The 21,599-nt window shown below is 38.1% G+C and overlaps 1 protein-coding gene across 5 annotated transcripts in view; it reads left to right on the top strand.

Annotated features, from left to right (window-relative positions):
* The window catches only part of CWF19L2 (CWF19 like cell cycle control factor 2), a 177,952-nt gene that overhangs the window by 119,235 nt on the left and 37,118 nt on the right, over nt 1–21,599 (top strand). For 4 of the 5 annotated variants that reach the window (XM_034933621.3, XM_008953743.4, XM_055094789.2 and 1 more), the window contains 2 exons: nt 3,662–3,763; nt 6,618–21,521. The exons of the other annotated variant lie outside the window; for it this stretch is intronic. In XM_034933621.3, the coding sequence (XP_034789512.1) occupies nt 3,662–3,763; nt 6,618–6,761 (246 nt within the window). In that variant the 3' untranslated portion in view covers nt 6,762–21,521. Of the gene's footprint in view, nt 1–3,661; nt 3,764–6,617; nt 21,522–21,599 lie in introns of those variants that run through there. 5 annotated transcript variants of the gene reach the window in all.

Here is a 21,599-nt window from a genome sequence, read left to right as displayed (position 1 = left end):
ATTCAGAGATTCAGCTTCTTCCTGGTTTAGTCTTGGGAGAGTGTATGTGTCGAGGAATGTATCCATTTCTTCTAGATTTTCTAGTTTATTTGCGTAGAGGTGTCTGTAGTATTCTCTGATGGTAGTTTGTATTTCTGTGGGATCGGTGGTGATATCCCCTTTATCATTTTTTATTGCGTCTATTTGATTCTTCTCTCTTTTTTTCTTTATTAGTCTTGCTAGCGGTCTATCAATTTTGTTGATCCTTTCAAAAAACCAGCTCCTGGATTCATTAATTTTTTGAAGGGTTTTTTGTGTCTCTATTTCCTTTAGTTCTGCTCTGATTTTAGTTATTTCTTGCCTTCTGCTAGCTTTTGAATGTGTTTGCTCTTGCTTTTCTAGTTGTTTTAATTGTGATGTTAGGGTGTCAATTTTGGATCTTTCCTGCTTTCTCTTGTGGGCACTTAGTGCTATAAATTTCCCTCTGCACACTGCTTTGAATGCGTCCCAGAGATTCTGGTATGTTGTGTCTTTGTTCTCGTTGGTTTCAAAGAACATCTTTATTTCTGCCTTCATTTCGTTATGTACCCAGCAGTCATTCAGGAGCAGGTTGTTCAGTTTCCATGTAGTTGAGCGGCTTTGAGTGAGATTCTTAATCCTGAGTTCTAGTTTGATTGCACTGTGGTCTGAGAGATAGTTTGTTATAATTTCTGTTCTTTTACATTTGCTGAGGAGAGCTTTACTTCCAACTATGTGGTCAATTTTGGAATAGGTGTGGTGTGGTGCTGAAAAAAATGTATATTCTGTTGATTTTGGGTGGAGAGTTCTGTAGATGTCTATTAGGTCCGCTTGGTGCAGAGCTGAGTTCAATTCCTGGGTATCCTTGTTGACTTTCTGTCTCGTTGATCTGTCTAATGTTGACAGTGGGGTGTTAAAGTCTCCCATTATTAATGTGTGGGAGTCTAAGTCTCTTTGTAGGTCACTCAGGACTTGCTTTATGAATCTGGGTGCTCCTGTATTGGGTGCATAAATATTTAGGATAGTTAGCTCCTCTTGTTGAATTGATCCCTTTACCATTATGTAATGGCCTTCTTTGTCTCTTTTGATCTTTGTTGGTTTAAAGTCTGTTTTATCAGAGACTAGGATTGCAACCCCTGCCTTTTTTTGTTTTCCATTTGCTGGGTAGATCTTCCTCCATCCTTTTATTTTGAGCCTATGTGTGTCTCTGCATGTGAGATGGGTTTCCTGAATACAGCACACTGATGGGTCTTGAGTCTTTATCCAACTTGCCAGTCTGTGTCTTTTAATTGGAGAATTTAGTCCATTTACATTTAAAGTTAATATTGTTATGTGTGAATTTGATCCTGTCATGATGATGTTAGCTGGTGATTTTGCTCGTTAGTTGATGCAGTTTCTTCCTAGTCTTGATGGTCTTTACATTTTGGCATGATTTTGCAGCGGCTGGTACCGGTTGTTCCTTTCCATGTTTAGTGCTTCCTTCAGGAGCTCTTTTAGGGCAGGCCTGGTGGTGACAAAATTGGTCAGCATTTGCTTGTCTGTAAAGTATTTTATTTCTCCTTCACTTATGAAGCTTAGTTTGGCTGGATATGAAATTCTGGGTTGAAAATTCTTTTCTTTAAGAATGTTGAATATTGGCCCCCACTCTCTTCTGGCTTGTAGGGTTTCTGCCGAGAGATCCGCTGGTAGTCTGATGGGCTTCCCTTTGAGGGTAACCCGACCTTTCTGTCTGGCTGCCCTTAACATTTTTTCCTTCATTTCAACTTTGGTGAATCTGACAATTATGTGTCTTGGAGTTGCTCTTCTCGAGGATTATCTTTGTGGCGTTCTCTGTATTTCCTGAATCTGAACGTTGGCCTGCCTTGCTAGATTGGGGAAGTTCTCCTGGATAATATCCTGCAGAGTGTTTTCCAACTTGGTTTCATTCTCCGCATCACTTTCAGGTACACCAATCAGACGTAGATTTGGTCTTTTCACATAGTCCCATATTTCTTGGAGGCTTTGCTCATTTCTTTTTATTCTTTTTTCTCTAGACTTCCCTTCTCGCTTCGTTTCATTCATTTCATCTTCCATTGCTGATACCCTTTCTTCCAGTTGATCGCATCGGCTCCTGAGGCTTCTGCATTCTTCACGTAGTTCTCGAGCCTTGGTTTTCAGCTCCATCAGCTCCTTTAAGCACTTCTCTGTATTGGTTATTCTAGTTATACATTCTTCTAAATTTTTTTCAAAGTTTTCAACTTCTTTGCCTTTGGTTTGAATGTCCTCCCGTAGCTCAGAGTAATTTGATCGTCTGAAGCCTTCTTCTCTCAGCTCGTCAAAATCATTCTCCATCCAGCTTTGTTCCGTTGCTGGTGAGGAACTGCGTTCCTTTGGAGGAGGAGAGGCACTCTGCATTTTAGAGTTTCCTGTTTTTCTGTTCTGTTTTTTCCCCATCTTTGTGGTTTTATCCACTTTTGGTCTTTGATGATGGTGATGTACAGATGGGTTTTCGGTGTGGATGTCCTTTCTGTTTGTTAGTTTTCCTTCTAACAGACAGGACCCTCAGCTGCAGGTCTGTTGGAATACCCTGCTGTGTGAGGTGTCAGTGTGCCCCTGCTGGGGGGTGCCTCCCAGTTAGGCTGCTCGGGGGTCAGGGGTCAGGGGTCAGGGACCCACTTGAGGAGGCAGTCTGCCCGTTCTCAGATCTCCAGCTGCGTGCTGGGAGAACCACTGCTGTCTTCAAAGCTGTCAGACAGGGACATTTAAGTCTGCAGAGGTTACTGCTGTCTTTTTGTTTGTCTGTGCCCTGCCCCCAGAGGTGGAGCCTACAGAGGCAGGCAGGCCTCCTTGAGCTGTGGTGGGCTCCACCCAGTTCGAGCTTCCTGGCTGCTTTGTTTACCTAAGCAAGCCTGGGCAATGGCGGGCGCCCCTCCCCCAGCCTCGCTGCCGCCTTGCAGTTTGATCTCAGACTGCTGTGCTAGCAATCAGCGAGACTCCGAGGGCGTAGGACCCTCCGAGCCAGGTGTGGGATAGAGTCTCGTGTTGCGCCGTTTTTTAAGCCGGTCTGAAACGCGCAATATTCGGGTGGGAGTGACCCGAGTTTTCCAGGTGCGTCTGTCACCCCTTTCTTTGACTCGGAAAGGGAACTCCCTGACCCCTTGCGCTTCCCAGGTGAGGCAATGCCTCGCCCTGCTTCGGCTCGCGCTCGGTGCGCGCACCCACTGGCCTGCGCCCACTGTCTGGCACTCCCTAGTGAGATGAACCCGGTACCTCAGATGGAAATGCAGAAATCAGCGTCTTCTGCGTCGCTCACGCTGGGAGCTGTAGACCGGAGCTGTTCCTATTCGGCCATCTTGGCTCCTCCCCTCGGGAAATTATTCTTTACATTTGTATTTTTAAAAAGTATAATTTCCCCCGTTGGTTTTCCCCAAGGACAGCAAAATAGTTGGTTTTGATTATAATTCATAGATAATGATGAACTATCTGGCTGAAAGGCTACCAAAATGAGAGATTTTACTCAGAAAGTTAGGCCATTGTTTAAATATCTCTAGAACTGGAAATTCATTTTGTACATTTGTCTTGAGGAATGCTTAAGATTACTGTCCTTCCAGAGAACAGGGGAGGGATTAAACATAACTTTCTGGTTTCATACTGTATTCCATTTGTGATTTGTCTGTTTATTTAGGTACCCAGAGAGTTACCTTACTTCTCTGTGGATTTTGGCCTTCATGGAGGGTTTGCCCATGTCATTGAAGATCAGCACAAATTCCCTCATTACTTTGGAAAGGTAGGCTCACAAATTTGATAAAATCCCAGAGTTAGCAATTTGGTGACATTTTTCTTTTGAAAGAAATAAAAACTTTGGGCACAGTATACAAAGAAATTGGTGAGTACTGCTCCACCCAGTTTTTAGAGAGGGAATACCTAGCAACTATTAATAAAAATATCCCAGAATGTATATAACAGAGCCAGGAATGTTACTTTGGAACCAAACATTTCTTGACGGTGTCAACAATTACTATAATGGTTGTTTTTGGAGGAAGCCAGGCTTGTGTTGAGAATGATGGTAATTGTTAAAACGTATTAGGGGCTTACAGTGTGCCAGCTACTGTTCTAAGCATTCATTTAATGCTCACAATAATCCTATTGTGTGGATATTATTATAAATTTCACTTTACAGATGAAGAAACTGAGCTACAGAGAGATTAGGTAACTTGCCCAGGGTAATGCGCTAATAAGTGGTAGAACTAGGAGTACATATAGTCATGGTTGAACTAGAGAACCAATTTTCTCATCTTCATTTATAATTCAGCAAGGCGTAGCCCAAGAAGAACACATGACTCATTTTACGCTGATAGTTTCTGGGCAGATATTAGCATACAGATCTTTTGATTCACTACCACAGATTGCCTTCTTATATTCTGTGGGGTATAATCTTTAAAGTCTACAGAATAGTGTCAGGAACTGGAATAAAGTTAATGCAGCAACTGAAACAGTCAAAAGTAGTCTGGGCAATGATTGCTCTAGAAGTGAGCCTTGAATCTAGTGTAGATCAGGCCTTTCCATTCATATTTATCCCTATGTAGCCAGGCCCTCTGAAAAAGAGGGGCCTTGGTGAACTCTGCTTGGGATTCCCTGTTCTCCACCCAGCTCCCCACTTTCATCTCCTGCAGAGGAACATCTTCTGCAATGAGTAGAAATATCTGAAGAGGAATCTCAACTCCAGAGGTTTGATTCAAAACTTTTTAATGCTCTTGTCCTTAGTGGGTTAACCAGCATAACAAAGTAACATGCATATTTGAACTGTTATAACATATTACAGAAACAAGTTTGAGAAGTGTTCAGAATTTTTTTTAACTAGAAAGAAATGTGTTTTCACTGTTCTGAAAAATCCTGTTGTTATACAGTAGAGCTTTATAACCAAAAGCTCTATGGCTGGATTTATTAAAAACAAAAACAGAAAAACAAAACAAAACAAAAATTTGGTCCTAGAAAAAAGGAAGTAAAATATCCATTTTTTAAAAGTTGTATATATTAAACTGGGAGATTGCCCTTTCTTCACATATTATTCATGCATTCTGGTTTATATGATTCAGTTTTGGAGTTAAAAGTAAATTTTCTCTGTCAACATTGCGTCACTGAGCCATTTTCCTCAAAATTTGCTTTTTGAGAAATAGCCTGTGGGCTCAAGACCTCCCTGCAGTCTGCTGCTGAAGCAGTTGTTCAGAGAGCAAGAAGAGATTATGGGGATAGTCTTTCCATTAACAGCTGCTTTGATAACAGAACAAGAGTCAAGCTTATATGGTAGATGTAAGACAAAACTTGGTATTTTATAGACAATTTTAGGTAAACTTTTATAAGCTAGGCTTTCTTAAACTACATTGCTTATTTGGACCAATGCTGAGAAACTCTTGAACTAAATCTCAATTTGCCCTATTTCTCTTTTCTACTATCTCTGTTGACCCCTTTATTTCCCTTCCCTGATGACAGGAGATTCCCTTTTCCATGAAGCATCTCCTGGTCTGTCCAACAAATAGATTTTTTTTTTTTTTTTTTGAGTCTCCACAAATGGTCTGCTTTGGCACTTACCTTCTACTTTATGAGACAGTCTGCTGCATAGCTGGATTATTATTCCTCCCACCACAGCTCCAGATTCTATTCTGTCTGAAGACAACTGTGTGTCTTCACCTCACGATCTCTGTATCCCCTACAACATACGGCATTTGCTTCTGCGTAGTAGGTCCCTAAGTAAGATGAAGAACCTGCATCTGAAAGATTATGTGGTTTGTGCAGGATCTCACCACACAGTCCAGTGGAGCTAGACCGACTATGCAGAATTTGATCCTTAGTCTGTTTTTTGTTGTTGTTGTTTTGTTTTTTGTTTTTTGCTTTGTTACCATACTGCCCTCCCTGTAAGCATTTAAGCATTAGGAGGCTCCCCCATGTCTTTCTGTTCATGGATACTCACATGCCTAAATTTGATTTATTTCTATAGCTAACAGCACAGGAAGAGGATCATGAAGGAAATCAAGAATAATAATCAGATAACCAAAAAGCCATTTATTATGGGACTTGAGAATGTGATTTTTTAAATGAAAGTGATATATAATTTTTAATTCTATCAATAGGTTTACTTAAACTAGTATTACAATAGGATTTTGTTTCCTGAAAAAAGATTTCTGCTAATAGTGGAAGAAGCTAATTTATAAATATACTTGGTAGCAGAGAGAGAACATTAGCTTGGGATTCAACTGCAGTTGAGCAATAAAGTTAATAATTGCTAGAAGTTGATTAACATTTTTGCAAAATTGTTTACGGGAGCCTCTAATAGAGATCATATTAATTAAATTTCACTTGTTTTCCCTCCCCTTTGTTACCATCTAGTAGATGTGCTAATAAGCAACAAAATGGACAAATTGCTTGATAGGAGATGCAGCTAACTTGGACTCTTAGAATCACATGGTTTGCCTAGTTAGAATTAACTGAAAACATATTTTTTAAACTTTAACTAGTATTTATGCTTGAACATTGTCATGGAGAAGAACTTGTTATATTTTATAGCAGAATAAACAGAAATAGTTTCATTTCTGTTTTCATTATTTATACATGCTTGTGTTTGTGCTTTTCTCTTTCTTTAAAAGGAAATCATAGGTGGGATGCTGGATATAGAACCAAGACTTTGGAGGAAAGGCATCCGAGAAAGCTTTGAGGATCAGAGGAAAAAAGCACTGCAGTTTGCTCAGTGGTGGAAACCATATGACTTCACCAAAAGTAAAAACTGTTGAGGTGTACCTTCCATTTTAAAATTTTTCTTCAGATCCCGTTCAGTTTTATTTCTATTGCATCTAATGAAGCAACTGACCCTCAGGTCACAGGCAGCGAGAGTCACAGCAGCAGACTGCTCTGGGTCAGTGACAACTGTACATCAGGAGATTGTGTTGTTTTCTTCTTCACCTGCTCCTATCTATGGACTTCATTTTAGTCACCATGGAGTAAAAACATATATTCGATGATCTGCTCACATTCCTGCTCTCTACCTACTTCTTGGTATTCCGAATTGTTCAGTTAATTTAGAGAAGGCCTTTTCTGAAGGGATATCTAGAAAGCATAGGAAATCCTTGGTTCAGAGGGAAGTGGGTCTGCTTCATGGTTGTTAAGTCTATTGTCTGGCTTCTTTTACATTTTTAAAAATAAGACGATTTAATTTTAATTTCATAGGATTTTATAGAAAAGCTCTTAATTTTCTACTAGCAGTATATAGTATCACTTCTATTCTTTTTGTTAAAGGAAAAGGAAATGTCCCCAAAGTATTAAAGAATTAAATGATACTGAAAATTTGTATGATTCAAATTTGTTTTTATTTCTGGATTTTTAAATAGTATCTTTGAATTTTGGTGGTTTTAAAAGTAATTCTTCCAAATAACATATTTTAGGGTTGTTTGGGGTTTGCATGAAAGTCAAAATTTATAGCCAAATCATTGGTTTTGAGTTGTACTGATTGTCGTAAAATCTTAAGTAATGAGAGTTTTTATTTATTTATCTTTTTGTTTTGTTTTTATTTATTAAGACAGAGTCTGGCTTTGTCACCCAGGCTGGAGTGCAGTGGCCCAATCATAGTTCACTGTAGCCTTGAACTCCTAGTCTCAAGCTATCCTCCTGTTTCAGCTTCCCAAAGTGCTGGGATTGCAGGTGTGAGCCACCATGCCTGGATGAGAGTATGGGACATTCTGTTGTCCCTTACTTGATCCAGGGAACGTAATTTTTATTTGTTCTCAACTCACACCATAGTCATATTTTGTAAGTATAGGGTTTTTATGTTTTGAGTGCTCCTACTTTTCTTTTTTTTAATGGAAATTATTGTTGTAGTAAATTTTTTTTCAGCTATTGGCTTTTTGGAAGCTGAACCTTTTTGTATGAAATGTTGGATATCTAGATTCAGTGTGAGGTGTACTCCACTGTAACTTATAACTCTACACATTGTTTCTTCTCTTTTTTAAATTATATTTTAAGTTCTGGGGTACATGTGCAGAACGTGCAGTTTTGTTATATAGGTATGCATGTGACATGGTGGTTTGCTGCACCCATCAACCCATCATCCACATTAGGTATTTCTCCTAATGCTATCCCTCCCCTAGCCCCCCGACCCCCTGACAGGCCCTGGTGTGTGATGTTCCCCTCCCTGTGTCCATGTGTTCTCATTGTTCAACTCCCACTTATGAGTGAGAACATGCGGTGTTTGGTTTTCTATTCTTGTGATAGTTTGCTGGATTATTCTTGTGATAGTTTGCTGAGAGTGGTGGTTTCCAGCTTCATCCATGTCTCTATGTTTTATATTAGCATCTCATTGCTTCCCTAATATGTTAAAAAGCAAAATGTATGTGTTCTGTCTGTAGTTTTTTTTTATTTCATAAATAAGTTGAAGTTTAATGTTTTCAGTTTTTGAATATTTGCAACATACACTTAGGCATATATATGAAGTAGATGTTTGACAGTATTTATTGATTGCTATTTTAAAACTCTTGGCTTTGCTTCCAAATCTTAAAGGAATCAATAACACTAATTTATTCAATCAGCAAATTAACAAACATTTGTTTGTAGAGCACTGTGTTATGTGCTGGTAATGCAAAAATGAAAAGTACTTCCTCTACCTTAAATTATTTTATAATTTAGTGGAAAAAGATATATACATAAATAATTACAGCACAATGTGATAAGTTCTCAAGTGAGATATGTGCCAAGTATACTTGAGTACAGTGCTAAAGGACTATTTCACGTCTCCCCTCTCTTCATTCCCAGATTATGACCGTGCTTCCTATTTTACTGAGAAAATAGAAGCAAATAGAAGGAAATTTGTAGCACGTCTTGTCAGTATACCTGCATGTATACCTGTGAACTCTTACTTTTTCTCTTCCTAATTCCAGATAAATTTTTTTTGTTTTTCTTATCTAGGGCCAATCCACTTATTTATGTACTGGATTTTATCCCTTCTCAACTACTACATTGCCTCTTCTCTCTATATTATTATTTTTTTCTCTTCTTTACAGGATTATTCTTATTAGCATACAAAAATATTTGTATAATATATCAACAGCAAATCTTGGCATTGCATCTCCCCTCTAGCCCTTTCTCCAGTTGACAGGAAACTCATTTTTTTAAAGTCTGTTTTCTCTTCCTCCATTCTAATTCTGTTCTCAGTGCAGTGAGGATGAAGTTCGACTTCACCCTCATCATTCTACCAAACTCTTCAGGTCAAGGTCGTCAGTGACTTTCCACACTAGCAAATCCAGAATTAAAGCTCAGTGCTCATCTTTATCTATCAGCATATCCATGACATACTTGATCATTTCCCCTTTATGAAACACTTTCTTTACTTTGATTCTAGAACACTGTTTCTTATTTATTCTTCTTTCTTACTAGTTGTATTCTCTCAGTCTCCTTTGCTGGTTCCTCTTCATCTCCTCAACCTCTAAATGTTGAAATGCCTACTTTCAAACCTTATTTTTTTATCCACTGCACTCACTTTCTACGGGATCTAGAAATACCATTTTTAAGTTGGCTCACAACAAATACTTCAGTGTCTTTAATATGCCAGTCACTGTTCTGCATGTAAGGGATACATTAGTGAATAAAAACTCTCTGCCTTAGTGGCTTATAGTAATAGCCATTTTATTATATCTAGTGTTTTATAGGTGAGGCATTTAATACCGGCTCAGCTGGATGATTTGCCTCTGCTTCATGATGTCTGGGGCCTCAGCTAGAGTGGTTTAAACCCATCTGGAGATGACTGAAGCTGTATGTCTAGGTCCTCTGTTCTCCATATGGTATATGCTGGTGTAGAATATTCAGCATGGTTCCTTCACTCGTATGTCTGGTGCCTGGGCTAGAATGACTGGAGCAGCTAGAGACTGGCTAGTATGACTTTCTCCATATATAGCAATTTCATTTTAGTTGGACTTGCTGTATGGCTCTGGCTTCTCCCAGAACAACCATTCCAAAGGGCAGTTCCAAGGCCTAAGAGGTAGAAGGTGCCATCTTGGGGCCTGGGCCCAGGTAGTGGCACAGCATCATTATTTTCTGTATGTCAGAGTTGTCACAGAGCCCACGTATATTCAAGAAGTGGGGTCATAATTCTACCTCTTGATAGAAGGAGTGTGAACACCAATTTACCCTCTGGCCACAAATTTATATTTCTCCCACATGAAAATATATTCAGATCCTCTCAAGAAAGTTTCATCCCAGTCAGTAATTAGGCTTAGGCTTGAGGTTTAGGTCTCATCTGAATCAGACCCAGATGGAGATGAAACTACTCAGGTGTGCTTCCACTCACTCTGAAGATTTGTGAACATAAGATCTGCACCACCTCCACACAAACACTCACCAAACACAATAGTAAGAGAAACATACATTAACTGCAGTAGGCACGTTGATGGAAAAGTAAGAAAATAGGAGGAATATAGCAGTCACTGTTCACTAGAAATTTTAAAATTAAGTATATATTGCCAGTTTCTTGATTAGGTGACCTGTCCTGCTTCTTGAGAAGATTCTGTGGCTCTTTTCTCTGTCCTCTGTGCTCTTGTTTTAACCCTGAGTCAGCCTTTCTTTTTCATAAGAAGTAGCTCAAGTATTACGCTTCCAGACAAGATAGTGGCCCGATTACCTTGCTGCCTAAAACAACCAACAAACAAACTGTATATGAAACAATGATTTCAAGACATGGGACATCATACAACAAGGTACAATGATCCCTGTGAGATGGGAAACAAATGAGATGAGTCCTACAATTGTCCTCTCTTAATGCTTTGAGAGAGTTTCCAAGCTGTAGTCCAGGATTGGGAAACAGCTTGTTGACTATCCAAGTTGAGGAAATGGAGCTGTGAGCCTAGATAGACCAAGTCAGAAAAACAGATTACTAGAGGAAGGATGGCTGTACAGAGAGAAAACACTAGAGGTATGCAGAGGGTCACCTTTGAGCATCTGTGCACTGATTAGTGCATGCCTTGAGGAAACTACTTGAGGCTAGGCCAAGATTGACCTACGCCAAAAGAGTTAGAGGTGACATTTTCCACAAGCTAGAATGGAAAATGTCATGATTGACTGGGAATTGGATAGAGTACACGTAATGGTGGTGTGTAGCATAGAATAATGTCTCAGTAATATAGAATCATTTTTCAGAGACTGAGTATTGATCTAGTAGTCTTGACAAACAAATCTTAAATATAAGAGACAAAAGGATCAAACCGTTTCCAAGTCACTTAACTGAATTCCAGAACAAAGCTAAAAAACATGTATAGGAATAAAGATATATCCAGTAGTCTACACTATGTGCCCGTTAGTCACTCAGTAGTCATCTTCATTTTCAGATTGATTGTGGTGGCATTCCAGTGCTTGTGTTCAAGTAACCCTTATTTTAATAACGGCCCCAAAGCTCAAGAGCTGGCAATTTAGATATGCCAAAGAGAAGTTATAAAATGCCCCCTTTAAGTGAAAAGGTGAAAGTTCTTGGCTTAGTAAGGAGATAAATTATGTGCCGAGATTGCTAAGATCTGTGAGAACAAATCGTCTGTGAAATTGTGAAGAAGGAAAAATAAATTTGTGCTAGTTTTGCTGTCACACCTCAAACTGCAAAAGTTACAGTCACAGTGCATAAGTGCTTGGTTAAGACAGGAAAAGCATTAAATTTGTGGGTGGAAGACATGAACAGAAATGTGTTCCAATTAATGGCAATTGGGTTCAGTACTGTCTGTGGTTTCAGGGATCCAGTAGGGGTCTTGGAACATATCCCCCACACATAAGAGGGCACTACTGCATTGCTTAGAAGCAAGTCACAGGTCCTCCTCACATTTAAGGGGATGGGGTCATACAAGGATGTGAAAACCAAGATTAGAACATAATGGAGGCCACCTTAAGAATCTATTCACTGGCATTTTAAGGAAGTCCTGGGAGTGATGTCACCAATATGGCAGAGTAGTAGATCTACAAGCCTTAATCTCCCCATAAAGTTATAGATAGCCATTCACAAACCAGAATAGCCCTGATAGTGCTCAAGGATCTATTTAAGAATCTGCCGCAACACACTGGAGAAAAAAAAGAAGAATATCCACAGAAAGGATTGCTGTTGAAATTGGCATACTTGAGGCACCAGGAGATGGTTAGGAACGAAGAAATGCAGAGGATATTGGTATCAGCTGTACAGGTGAACTGCTGTGGTTCCCAGGAGCCTGCTTTGCAGAGGACAGTGGCATCTTTTGCAACAGAGGTAACCAACAGCCATTCCTGTCCAGGAACCCCATAGAGGGAGATGTGGCTGCACACTCCCATAACCCCTAAGAATCAGTTGCTCTTGTGCTATTCTGGGACTGGAGCTGCCACATTTCCCATCCCTGTGCATGCCCCCAACCTCTGAGCTGTGGCTGTTCCACAAGTGCCCACATTCCTGACCCCTTCTCTGAGGGTTTATTCTGTGTACCCATGTCTCATACACCAGAACCATAGCAAGCTAGATCATGTGTGGGTCCCAGAGCCAAGGTCTCTCCGTGCATGCCTGTGCTCTGGGTACAAACTTAGCTGCCATAGAGAGCTAGCTGGCATCCCTAACCCTGCAGCCACTGTAGCTCTATTCATGCCCATAGTCCTGTCCCAGGTTCCCTGGCTTACCCATTACTTCATAAGCACCAACATGCAAGTGGGGGTGCCTTCATCCCAGCACCAATGCCATGAATGCCTTGGATCCCAGAGCCATAGTCCCTCTGCACATGCTCATACTTCAAGACTTGGCTCCATGGCTGCTTTACATGCCACTCATCAGACACCTGTACCACTGCCACTGTGGGCAGGCCCACAAGCCAGACCTTGTGCCAAAAGAGATCCCATTGTTGAAAGATTCATTGGTGGGAGAATGAGAGATTGGGAGAACCTAGCAGCCATTGCCACTGACAATCCCAATAGCCCTCACCATTGCTGTGGACATTCACAGTACTGGCTGCTGAGGATCCCTGCAATCTTTGTCACTTTGACCTCAGCTGACAGAACTCCATGGAGACTATACTGCTGTGTCCTATCTGGAACAAGAACCACTGCACCTCACCCAGCCAGGGGCCTAGCACCCTCCCATAGGGGAAAGCCTTTCCCCACTGAAACCAGTGCATAAAATCTGAAAGAGATGGCTACCCCCACCAAATGTACAGACATCAACAGGGCAGCAAGAAACATGAAAAATCAAGGAGACATATTACCACCAAAAGAACAATAATTTCCTAGAAGCTGCAGATAAATAGAGACTATACACTGCCTTACAGATAATTTAAAGTAATTGTTTTAAGGAATCTCAGTGAACTTCAAGAAAATACAGAGAATCAGTTCTATGAAATCAGGGAAACAATAAATCAACAAAACGATAAATTTAACAGGTTGAAATCACTAAAAGAACCAAACAAATTTTGGGGCTAAAGAATACAATGAATGAAATGAAAAATGCAAAAAAGAGAATGGCAGAACTAATCAAGCAGGAGAAAAAAATATGTGTGAACTCTATTTCAAAATAATATGGTCAAAGGAGAAAAAATAATGAAAAGGAATGAAGAAAGACTACAGGATTTATGAGACATCATCAAAAGAGCTAACAAATGTATTATAGAAATAAGGATGAGGGTTTTTCAAAACCTGATTTGAAAAAAATAATAGCTGAAAGCCTCCCAAATCTGGGGAAAGATATAAATACACACTATTATGAAAAGGTCAGAGGTCTCCAATAAGATTCAATCTAAATTATATGAAGACATATAATCAAACTTGAAGACAGGATTCTGAAAACAGCAAGAGCAAAGAAGCACATTACATTAAGAACAATATCAATAAGACTATCTGCAGATTTCCCAGGACAGACCTTACAGGCCAGGAAAGGGTGGGATGATATATTCAATGTGCTGAAGAAAAAAACTGCCAACCAAGAATATTTCACCTGGCAAAGCTGTCCTTCAGAAACCAAAGACAGAGAAAGATTTTCTCAGACAAACAAAAGCTGAGGGAGTTCATTACCACTAGACCTGCCTGAAACTAATAAATGCTAAAGGGAATTATTGAAGCTGAAAATAAAGGACACTAATTAGTAACATGAAAACATATGATGTATAAAACTCACTGGTAAAAGCAAGTACATAGATAAATACAGAATACTCAGATATTGTAATGGTGGTGTGTAAATCACATCTCTTTAGTAAGAAGATTAAAAGACAAAACTTTTATAATTATAACCACAATACTTTCTAAGTAATATACAATATAAAGAGATTTAGATTGTGGCATCAAAAACATAAAACTACAAAAATGGTAGTGTTTCTATATGATCAAGTTTAGTTATTAGCTTAAAATATAGCCTGTCATTGCTGTTATTTTATGTAAGTCCCATGGTAACCACAAAGCAAAAACCTATAGTAGATACACAAATGATAAAAAAAAAAAATAAGGAATCAAAGCATGTCACGCAAAAAAAGTCATCTAATCACAAAGGAGAACAGCAAGAGATGAGAAAGGAACAAAGGATTTATCAAAACAACTGGTAAACAACAAAATGTCCGTAGTAAATTCTTACCTATCAGTAATCACCTTGAATATCATTGGATTAAATTCTCCAAACTAAAGACATCACTATTCTTTTGAAGGACTGAATGAATTTTTTAAGGACCTGATTTTAGGCTGAATACAAGACACTCATTTCACCATTAAAGACACATAGATTGGGCCATGTGTGGTGGCTCATGCCTGTAATCTCGGCACTTTGGAAGACCGAGGCGGGTGGATCACGAGGTCAAGAGATTGAGACCATCCTGGCCGACATGGTGAAACCTCGTCTCTACTAAAAATACAAAAAATAGCTGGGTGTGGTGGCACATGCCTGTAGTCCCAGCTACTCAGGAGGCTGAGGCAGGGAGGTGGAGGTTGCAGTGAGCTGAGATCACGCCACCGCACTCCAGCCTGGCAACAGAGTGAGACTCTGTCTCAAAAAAAAAAAGAAAAAAAAGAAAAGACACATAGATTGGAGGTAAAGGAATGGAAAATGTATTCCATGCAAATGGAAACCAAAAGAACTGGGATAGCTATACTTAGGTAAAATAGATTTTAAGTAATGTATACAAGGAGACAAAGGTCATTGTATAATGATAAAGGGATCAATTCAAGAGGATATAACAATTATAAATATATATGCACTCAGCATCAGAGCACCTAAATATATAAAGCAAAGATATAAAGATCTGAAGAGATAAACTGCAATACAATAATGGTAGGGGACCTCAATACCCATTTTCAACAATGTACAGATCATGCAGACAGAAAATCAATATGGAAATGTTGGAATTGAGCCACAGTTTAGACAAATGGATCTAACATATATACAGAACATTTCATCCAATAGCAACAGAATACACATTATTTTCAAGCTCACACAGAGCTTTCTGCAGAATCGATCATACATTAAGCTACAAAAGAAAACTTAACAAATTTAAGCAGGTTAAAGTCATATCCAGTATCTTTCAACCACAGTGGTATGAAATTAGGAATTAATAATAGGAAAAATGTCAGAAAATTCACAATATGTAGAATTAAACCAAATTCTTCTGTACAACCAGTGGGTCAAAGAAGAAAGTAAAAGGGACATTAAAAATTGTCTTGAGACAAATGAAAATGGAAACACCACATGCCAAAACTTGTGGGTAGCAGCCAAAGCAGTCCCAAGAGGAAGATAATAGCAATAAACACCTATATCGAAAAAGAAGAAAGACTGTGAACAATCTAACTTTATATCTTAGGGAACTAGAAAGAGAAGAATAAATTAAGGCCAAAGTTAGTAGGAGGAAGGAAATAATAAAGATCAGAGCAGAAATAAACACAAACTAGAAAAACAACAGAAAAGAACAACAAAACTAACAGTTGGTTTTTAAGATAAAATCAACAAACCTTGATCTAAACTAAGAAGTGAGAGAAGGCTAAAATAAAATTAGAAAATAAAGCAGAGACATTACACATGATACTACAGATATACCAAGGATCTTACGAGATTGCCATGAACTTGCTAACAAATTGGATAACCTAGAAGAAATGGATGAATTCCTAAAACCATAGAATCTATATGAGCCATATACTTTCTTAACATTTGTGCCATCCTCCCTATCCTCTTTGGTATGGCCTCTCTTCAGACTGCCTCCTTAGCTCTCTTCTGGATCACTATAACAGCCTAACAATTGTATCACCTTCAGTTTTGCTCTTTCTTCCATATGACTAAATAAATGAAAAATTTGATCAGACATTAACGGGTAGGGAGAGTGAATTGGTAATAAAAGGTCCACTTATTTTGTCTTACAGTGAGAGTGGCTTGTTATTATCTCCCATTATTGATGCATTTCTATCTTTGTCTTCCTGCATCCCCTGCAGTTTTTGCTTCATAAGAATGTTTGCAGTGTTATTTGGTACCATACATATTCATGTTAGGTCTTTATTGTGAATTACAGATTTTAGAATTAAAAAGGAGATTTGGGCCGGGCACAGTGGCTCACGCCTGTAATCCCAACACTTTGGGAGGCCGAGGTGGGCAGATCACCTGAAGTCAGGAGTTTGAGACCAGCCTGCCCAGCATGGTGAAACCCCGTCTCTACTAAAAAAAAATACCAAAAATTAGCCAAGTGTGGTGTCAGGCGCCATAATCCCAGCTACTCAGGAGGTTAAGGCAGGAGAATCACTTGAACCTGAGAGACGGAGGTTGCGGTAAGCCAAGATCACCCCATTGTACTCTAGCCTGGACAACAAGAACGAAACTCTGTCCCAAAAAAAAAAAAAAAAGAGATTTGAGGGTCATATTTATATTTTTTTGGCTTGGATTCTTCTTTGCCTAGTATCAGGATCACCTCCCCTATTTTCTTATTGTTCTCATTTCCCCTATATTTCATTGTCCATCCCATTATTTTTAGTCTTCTTACATCACTTTGTTTCTTGTATACAGTATACTGTTGGTTCTAGCTTTGTAAGACAAATTGAAATAAGCTGAATAGGTGAGTCAAGCCCACTCATCATTCGTATGACTGAATGTTTGGTTTGAAGCCTGTCGTAAAATTGTATTGTTATATTTGCTATATTTATTTTCTGTGCAATGTGTACTATTTGTCATTTTATGAAAATGTTTTACTGATACTTAAGAATTTTTATTCTAGTGGTTATCTTTGTATTTATACTTTATTCTCCATTTTCTTATTTAAGATTTACTATCTAGTTTGTCAGGTTTTAATGCCTGTAATTCACACTTATTGCCTATACAGCGATCAATGATTTTAATCTCACGTCTTTTTGCTCCCATTTTTTAGTTGTTTTATTTCTACCTGATTGCAACATATGTTTGTGTATTGGTTTTGCACTCGAATTCCTACTGTTGGTTTAGTCTGAAAGCTACTATTAAATATAGTAAATATTGTAATTTTATTTTGCTGAAGTTTTTCAGTCATCTCTTGTTGAATGAAGCTCATTCATTAGTAGATCTTCATGAGTGGCTCATGGGTACATAATTGTCTAAGTTATATGTTTGAAGCTGTTTTTCTATTATAGTGTTTTATACTGAAGGACAGCTTGACTGAATATAAAATCTTGGTTCACACTTTCAGTTTTTTGAAAATTTATTGTCTTGCTTTATATATATTTTTTGAGAAATCTGATACCAGTCTAATTATTTTGCCCTTGTAAATTATTTGATCACGTATTCCTGAATCCTCGAGGATTAAAAAATTTTTTTCGGCCTGGCTCGGTGGCTCACGCCTGTAATTCCAGCACTTTGGGAGGCTGAGGCAGGCAGATCACGAGGTCAGGAAATCAAGACCATCCTGGGTAACATGGTGAAACCCCGTCTCTACTAAAAATACAAAAAATTAGCCTGGTGTGGTGATGGGCGCCTGTAGTCCTGGCTACTCGGGAGGCTGAGGCAGGAGAATGGCGTGAACCCGGGAGGCAGAGCTTGCAGTGAGCCGAGATTGCGCCACTGCACTCCAGCCTGGGCAACAGAGCGAGACTCCGTCTCAAAAAAAAAAAAAGAAAAAAAGAAAAAAATTTTTTTCAAGTTTAAATAGTTTTACTGAGATATGTCTTGGAGTTAACATTCAAAGTTTACTTTTCCAGTTAACTGGAAATCCCTTTCAAAATGCAGATTCAGATCCTTTTTATTTCTGATAATTTTTCATGGGTTATAATGTTAAATATTCTGTTCCATTGTTTTTTATTTCTTCTTCAGGGATTCCAATTATATGTGAGTTATTTATCTTTTGTTCAACTTTCTCTTTCTGACCATTTTTCCTTTTTTCTGTATCGTATTTATTTGTTTATTTTTGCATCTATCCAGTGCCTAAGTTTTCATTAGTCTTTTTTCCTTTGGGCACCTTGTAATTTAGTCTTCATTTATAATTCCCCCCCTCCCATTTCTTTCTTGAATTCAATAATCTTTCAATTTACTCCTGTTTTTTTTTTTATCTATTTCTGTTTTTTATATTTTGAATTTCCAATTCACGGTGCTTTTTCATATCCCCAAATGGTTATCTGAGGATTTTATTCAGTTTGATATGTTGTGTTACAATTTTCTTCTGCTTTAATGGTTGCTTTTTGGTAGAGAATTTTCATCAGCCAAGCATGTTAATTATTTTTTGCTGATTTCTCATACTACCATTATATAGATTTATTCCATTTCCTTCCATTCATTTTTTTGAATTTGAGGGGTTATAAGATTCCTAGTTCAGAAGGACTCTCTCTGTCAGCATAGAAAATACAATTTCTTTAGGGGGTGTTTTTTTTTAACTTTATAGTAGAGGGAGGGATTATGTGTGTTCCAGTTTTTTGTTTTTTGTTTTTGTCTTGCAGGACCCTGAATTTCTCCTGTTGCTTCTTTTCCCCTTCACCATCCAGTTGCCAAAAGGCACCTTGCCTATTCTTTTTGCTCTCTCCACTCCCTGAAGCTATCCTATAATAAGTGTTGTGATACTAAGATACTTTATATTTTTGCACCTAGGATAGAATTTCTATCTCTGCTGGTGATTTTAGACCAATTTTAGGCCTGCCACTAGATCCGTTTTTCTTTATTCTGTATGTTCTTCTTTGGCCTGCCCTTGCTTGCTACAAAGGCTTATGGTAGAAATGTGAAAGATCACTCACTTGGATTTGGTGCTTTTAATTTTTTTACTTATAAGTATTTGACATTTGGCTATATTTTTCTTCTTGTTTGGCTGAGGGTGTATTTTGTATAGATTTATTTATTCTTCTTGTTCTGTATCGTTTATGACGGACGTAGGTAGCTGCCATTTTATTTTATTACCGCGAAGTCCTCTCCTATTCACTCTTAAATCTACCTCATTGAAGCCTTCAATAACTACTTGTTGTTGGAAGCCATAATGAAACTGTTGATCAAATTACCCAATCCAAATCAAATTAACCAAAAAGACTTTCTTCAGTCTTCATATTAATTACCTTCCCTGCAGAACAGAACATGGTTGCCCATTATGTGAAATTCCTTTTACTTCTTTGGTGGTCCTATCTGTTTTCTTATGCCTAATTGTTGCTTATGGTATACTTGCTGTTTGTTTGTTTGTTTCTTCTATACACTCATTAAGTGAGTTCTCCATCTAAATTTCCCATAAGGCACTTCAGAATCAACATATCCAAAAGGAAACATATTTTACTCATCTCCAAATCTTTTGTTTCTCCAGCAATTCAAGTTTTGGTGAATGAAGCTATGAACAATCCAGTAATCCAAACCAGAAACTTGAGAGTCATCTTTTTTACACCTCCCACTTTGCATCTCTCACATTGAATAAGCACTCATGCCCTGAGCCATATACTTTCTTAACATCTCTGCCATCCTCCCTATCCTCTTTGGTATGGCCTCTCTTCAGACTGCCTCCTTAGCTCTCTTCTGGATCACTATAACAGCCTAACAATTGTATCACCTTCAATTTTGCTCTTTCTTCCATATGACTATCAGAATTATTTCTCTGGAAGATCATGTCAATCACTCCTTCTCAGTGGTTCTTCATTGCCTATAGGAAGAAATCCAAACTCCGTAGCATGAGAGAAATGTTTTTCATAACGACTTTATCCTGCCTTTCTATTGTTTCTTTCATATCATGCCCAGCTCAGCCCCCAATTCAATGAAAATCATACTAAACTACTTTAATTCCACTAACATGTTGTGCTAGTTAAGCCTCTTTACCTTTGTTCATACTGTTTTTACTCAGACCACTCCATTCCACAACATACACTTGGGGGATACCTACTAATTTTGAAGACCCCCTTCAGCCCTGATGTTAACTTTCTTTGTGGAATCATTATTGACATGATGGATAGAATTGGTCAGATGCTCCTTGTTCATCAGTTGTACTAGGCACAGCATTCTAATGTAGCACCTATTACACATTTTAAAATTTGTTTACATGTCTCCCCTCATGTAAGTTTGTAGGACTGGTACCTGAAATATACTAGGCTTACCTTACTGACATTTTGAAATATAAGATAGCTTTCCAAGGCTTGCTTTTGCCTCCTGATTCAGGACTCTACCCTTGGCATCATCAGGAAGAACTTCTAATAGTATTATTGATCAGAGTCTTCTGGAAGTTTCTGCAGGTTACACATCAACTTACTTTTCCCTGACAAAATAATTCTGCATCTAGAAACACAAACAAGTAGTCAAAGAAGTTATATTGGAACTAAGAGATGAATTACCAAAGGAAAACTGAAATCAAGAAACATTTGATGAAATTCAGGCAATGTCTTCAGGTGCCAGAGGACACAGAAATGTCCCGAGAACCATTCACATGATCTTAAAGAAACTTCTGCTGGTTGTCTTGTACCTTTGAAGCAGGTGTGATTGAGATGGATACCTTAATTTTTTTAAAGTAAAAATTGTTCATTCTCTTATGTACTTTAGCATACTGGTATTCTTATCAAAATATGAAACAGCATCAAGTTTAATATTAATTATAAAACACATAGTATATTTATATTTCTGCTCTTTATTTTCTAAAGTTAACTCAGTTAACTCTCCATATAGGTATTTGGACATGGGCTGTAACCACTTTTTAGAACAAATACTGTGAAGATTGTTTTATTACATGACATTTTATGATGTGAGATTAACACCTTTGTATTAGTAAACATCCTAGATTGTTCACTTCAATATAGATTTTTAAAATGTATAGTTATACTTGTGCAGGATACTAGAAAATGAAAACGACTGTTCACACATGAATACTTTATTATTCAGTAATTTTACAAGAAAATATTACTGTTTGAAAGAAAATCATGCATGCCTAAAACTGATTCTGTTCCAGTTTTATAAGTTAGTATACTAATTTTAAGACATTGTGTATATTTCCTTCACTTAATTTCTATTTTCTACTGCATTTCTACCAATATAAAAAACAAAGAATTCAGTTGGTTCCTTTCTAGAGGGAAAATTTGTTGTGAGTATAGTACTGGGCATCACATGCTGCTTCCCTTTGTGGCTTTGAATAAACCCTTATTTTCTTGTCCATTTTGTCTCAAAGAATTTTAAATGGCATTGTCTAAACTCAGGAGTATTGTGTGGATTGATTAGTATGAGAAGTTTC

This window comes from Pan paniscus, chromosome 9 (assembly GCF_029289425.2).
Source record: "Pan paniscus chromosome 9, NHGRI_mPanPan1-v2.0_pri, whole genome shotgun sequence".
In the NCBI taxonomy this organism is placed as follows: Eukaryota; Metazoa; Chordata; class Mammalia; order Primates; family Hominidae; genus Pan; species Pan paniscus.
The sequence above is the reverse complement of the archived record's forward strand: the minus strand, read 5'-3'. Positions and strand labels throughout refer to the sequence as shown.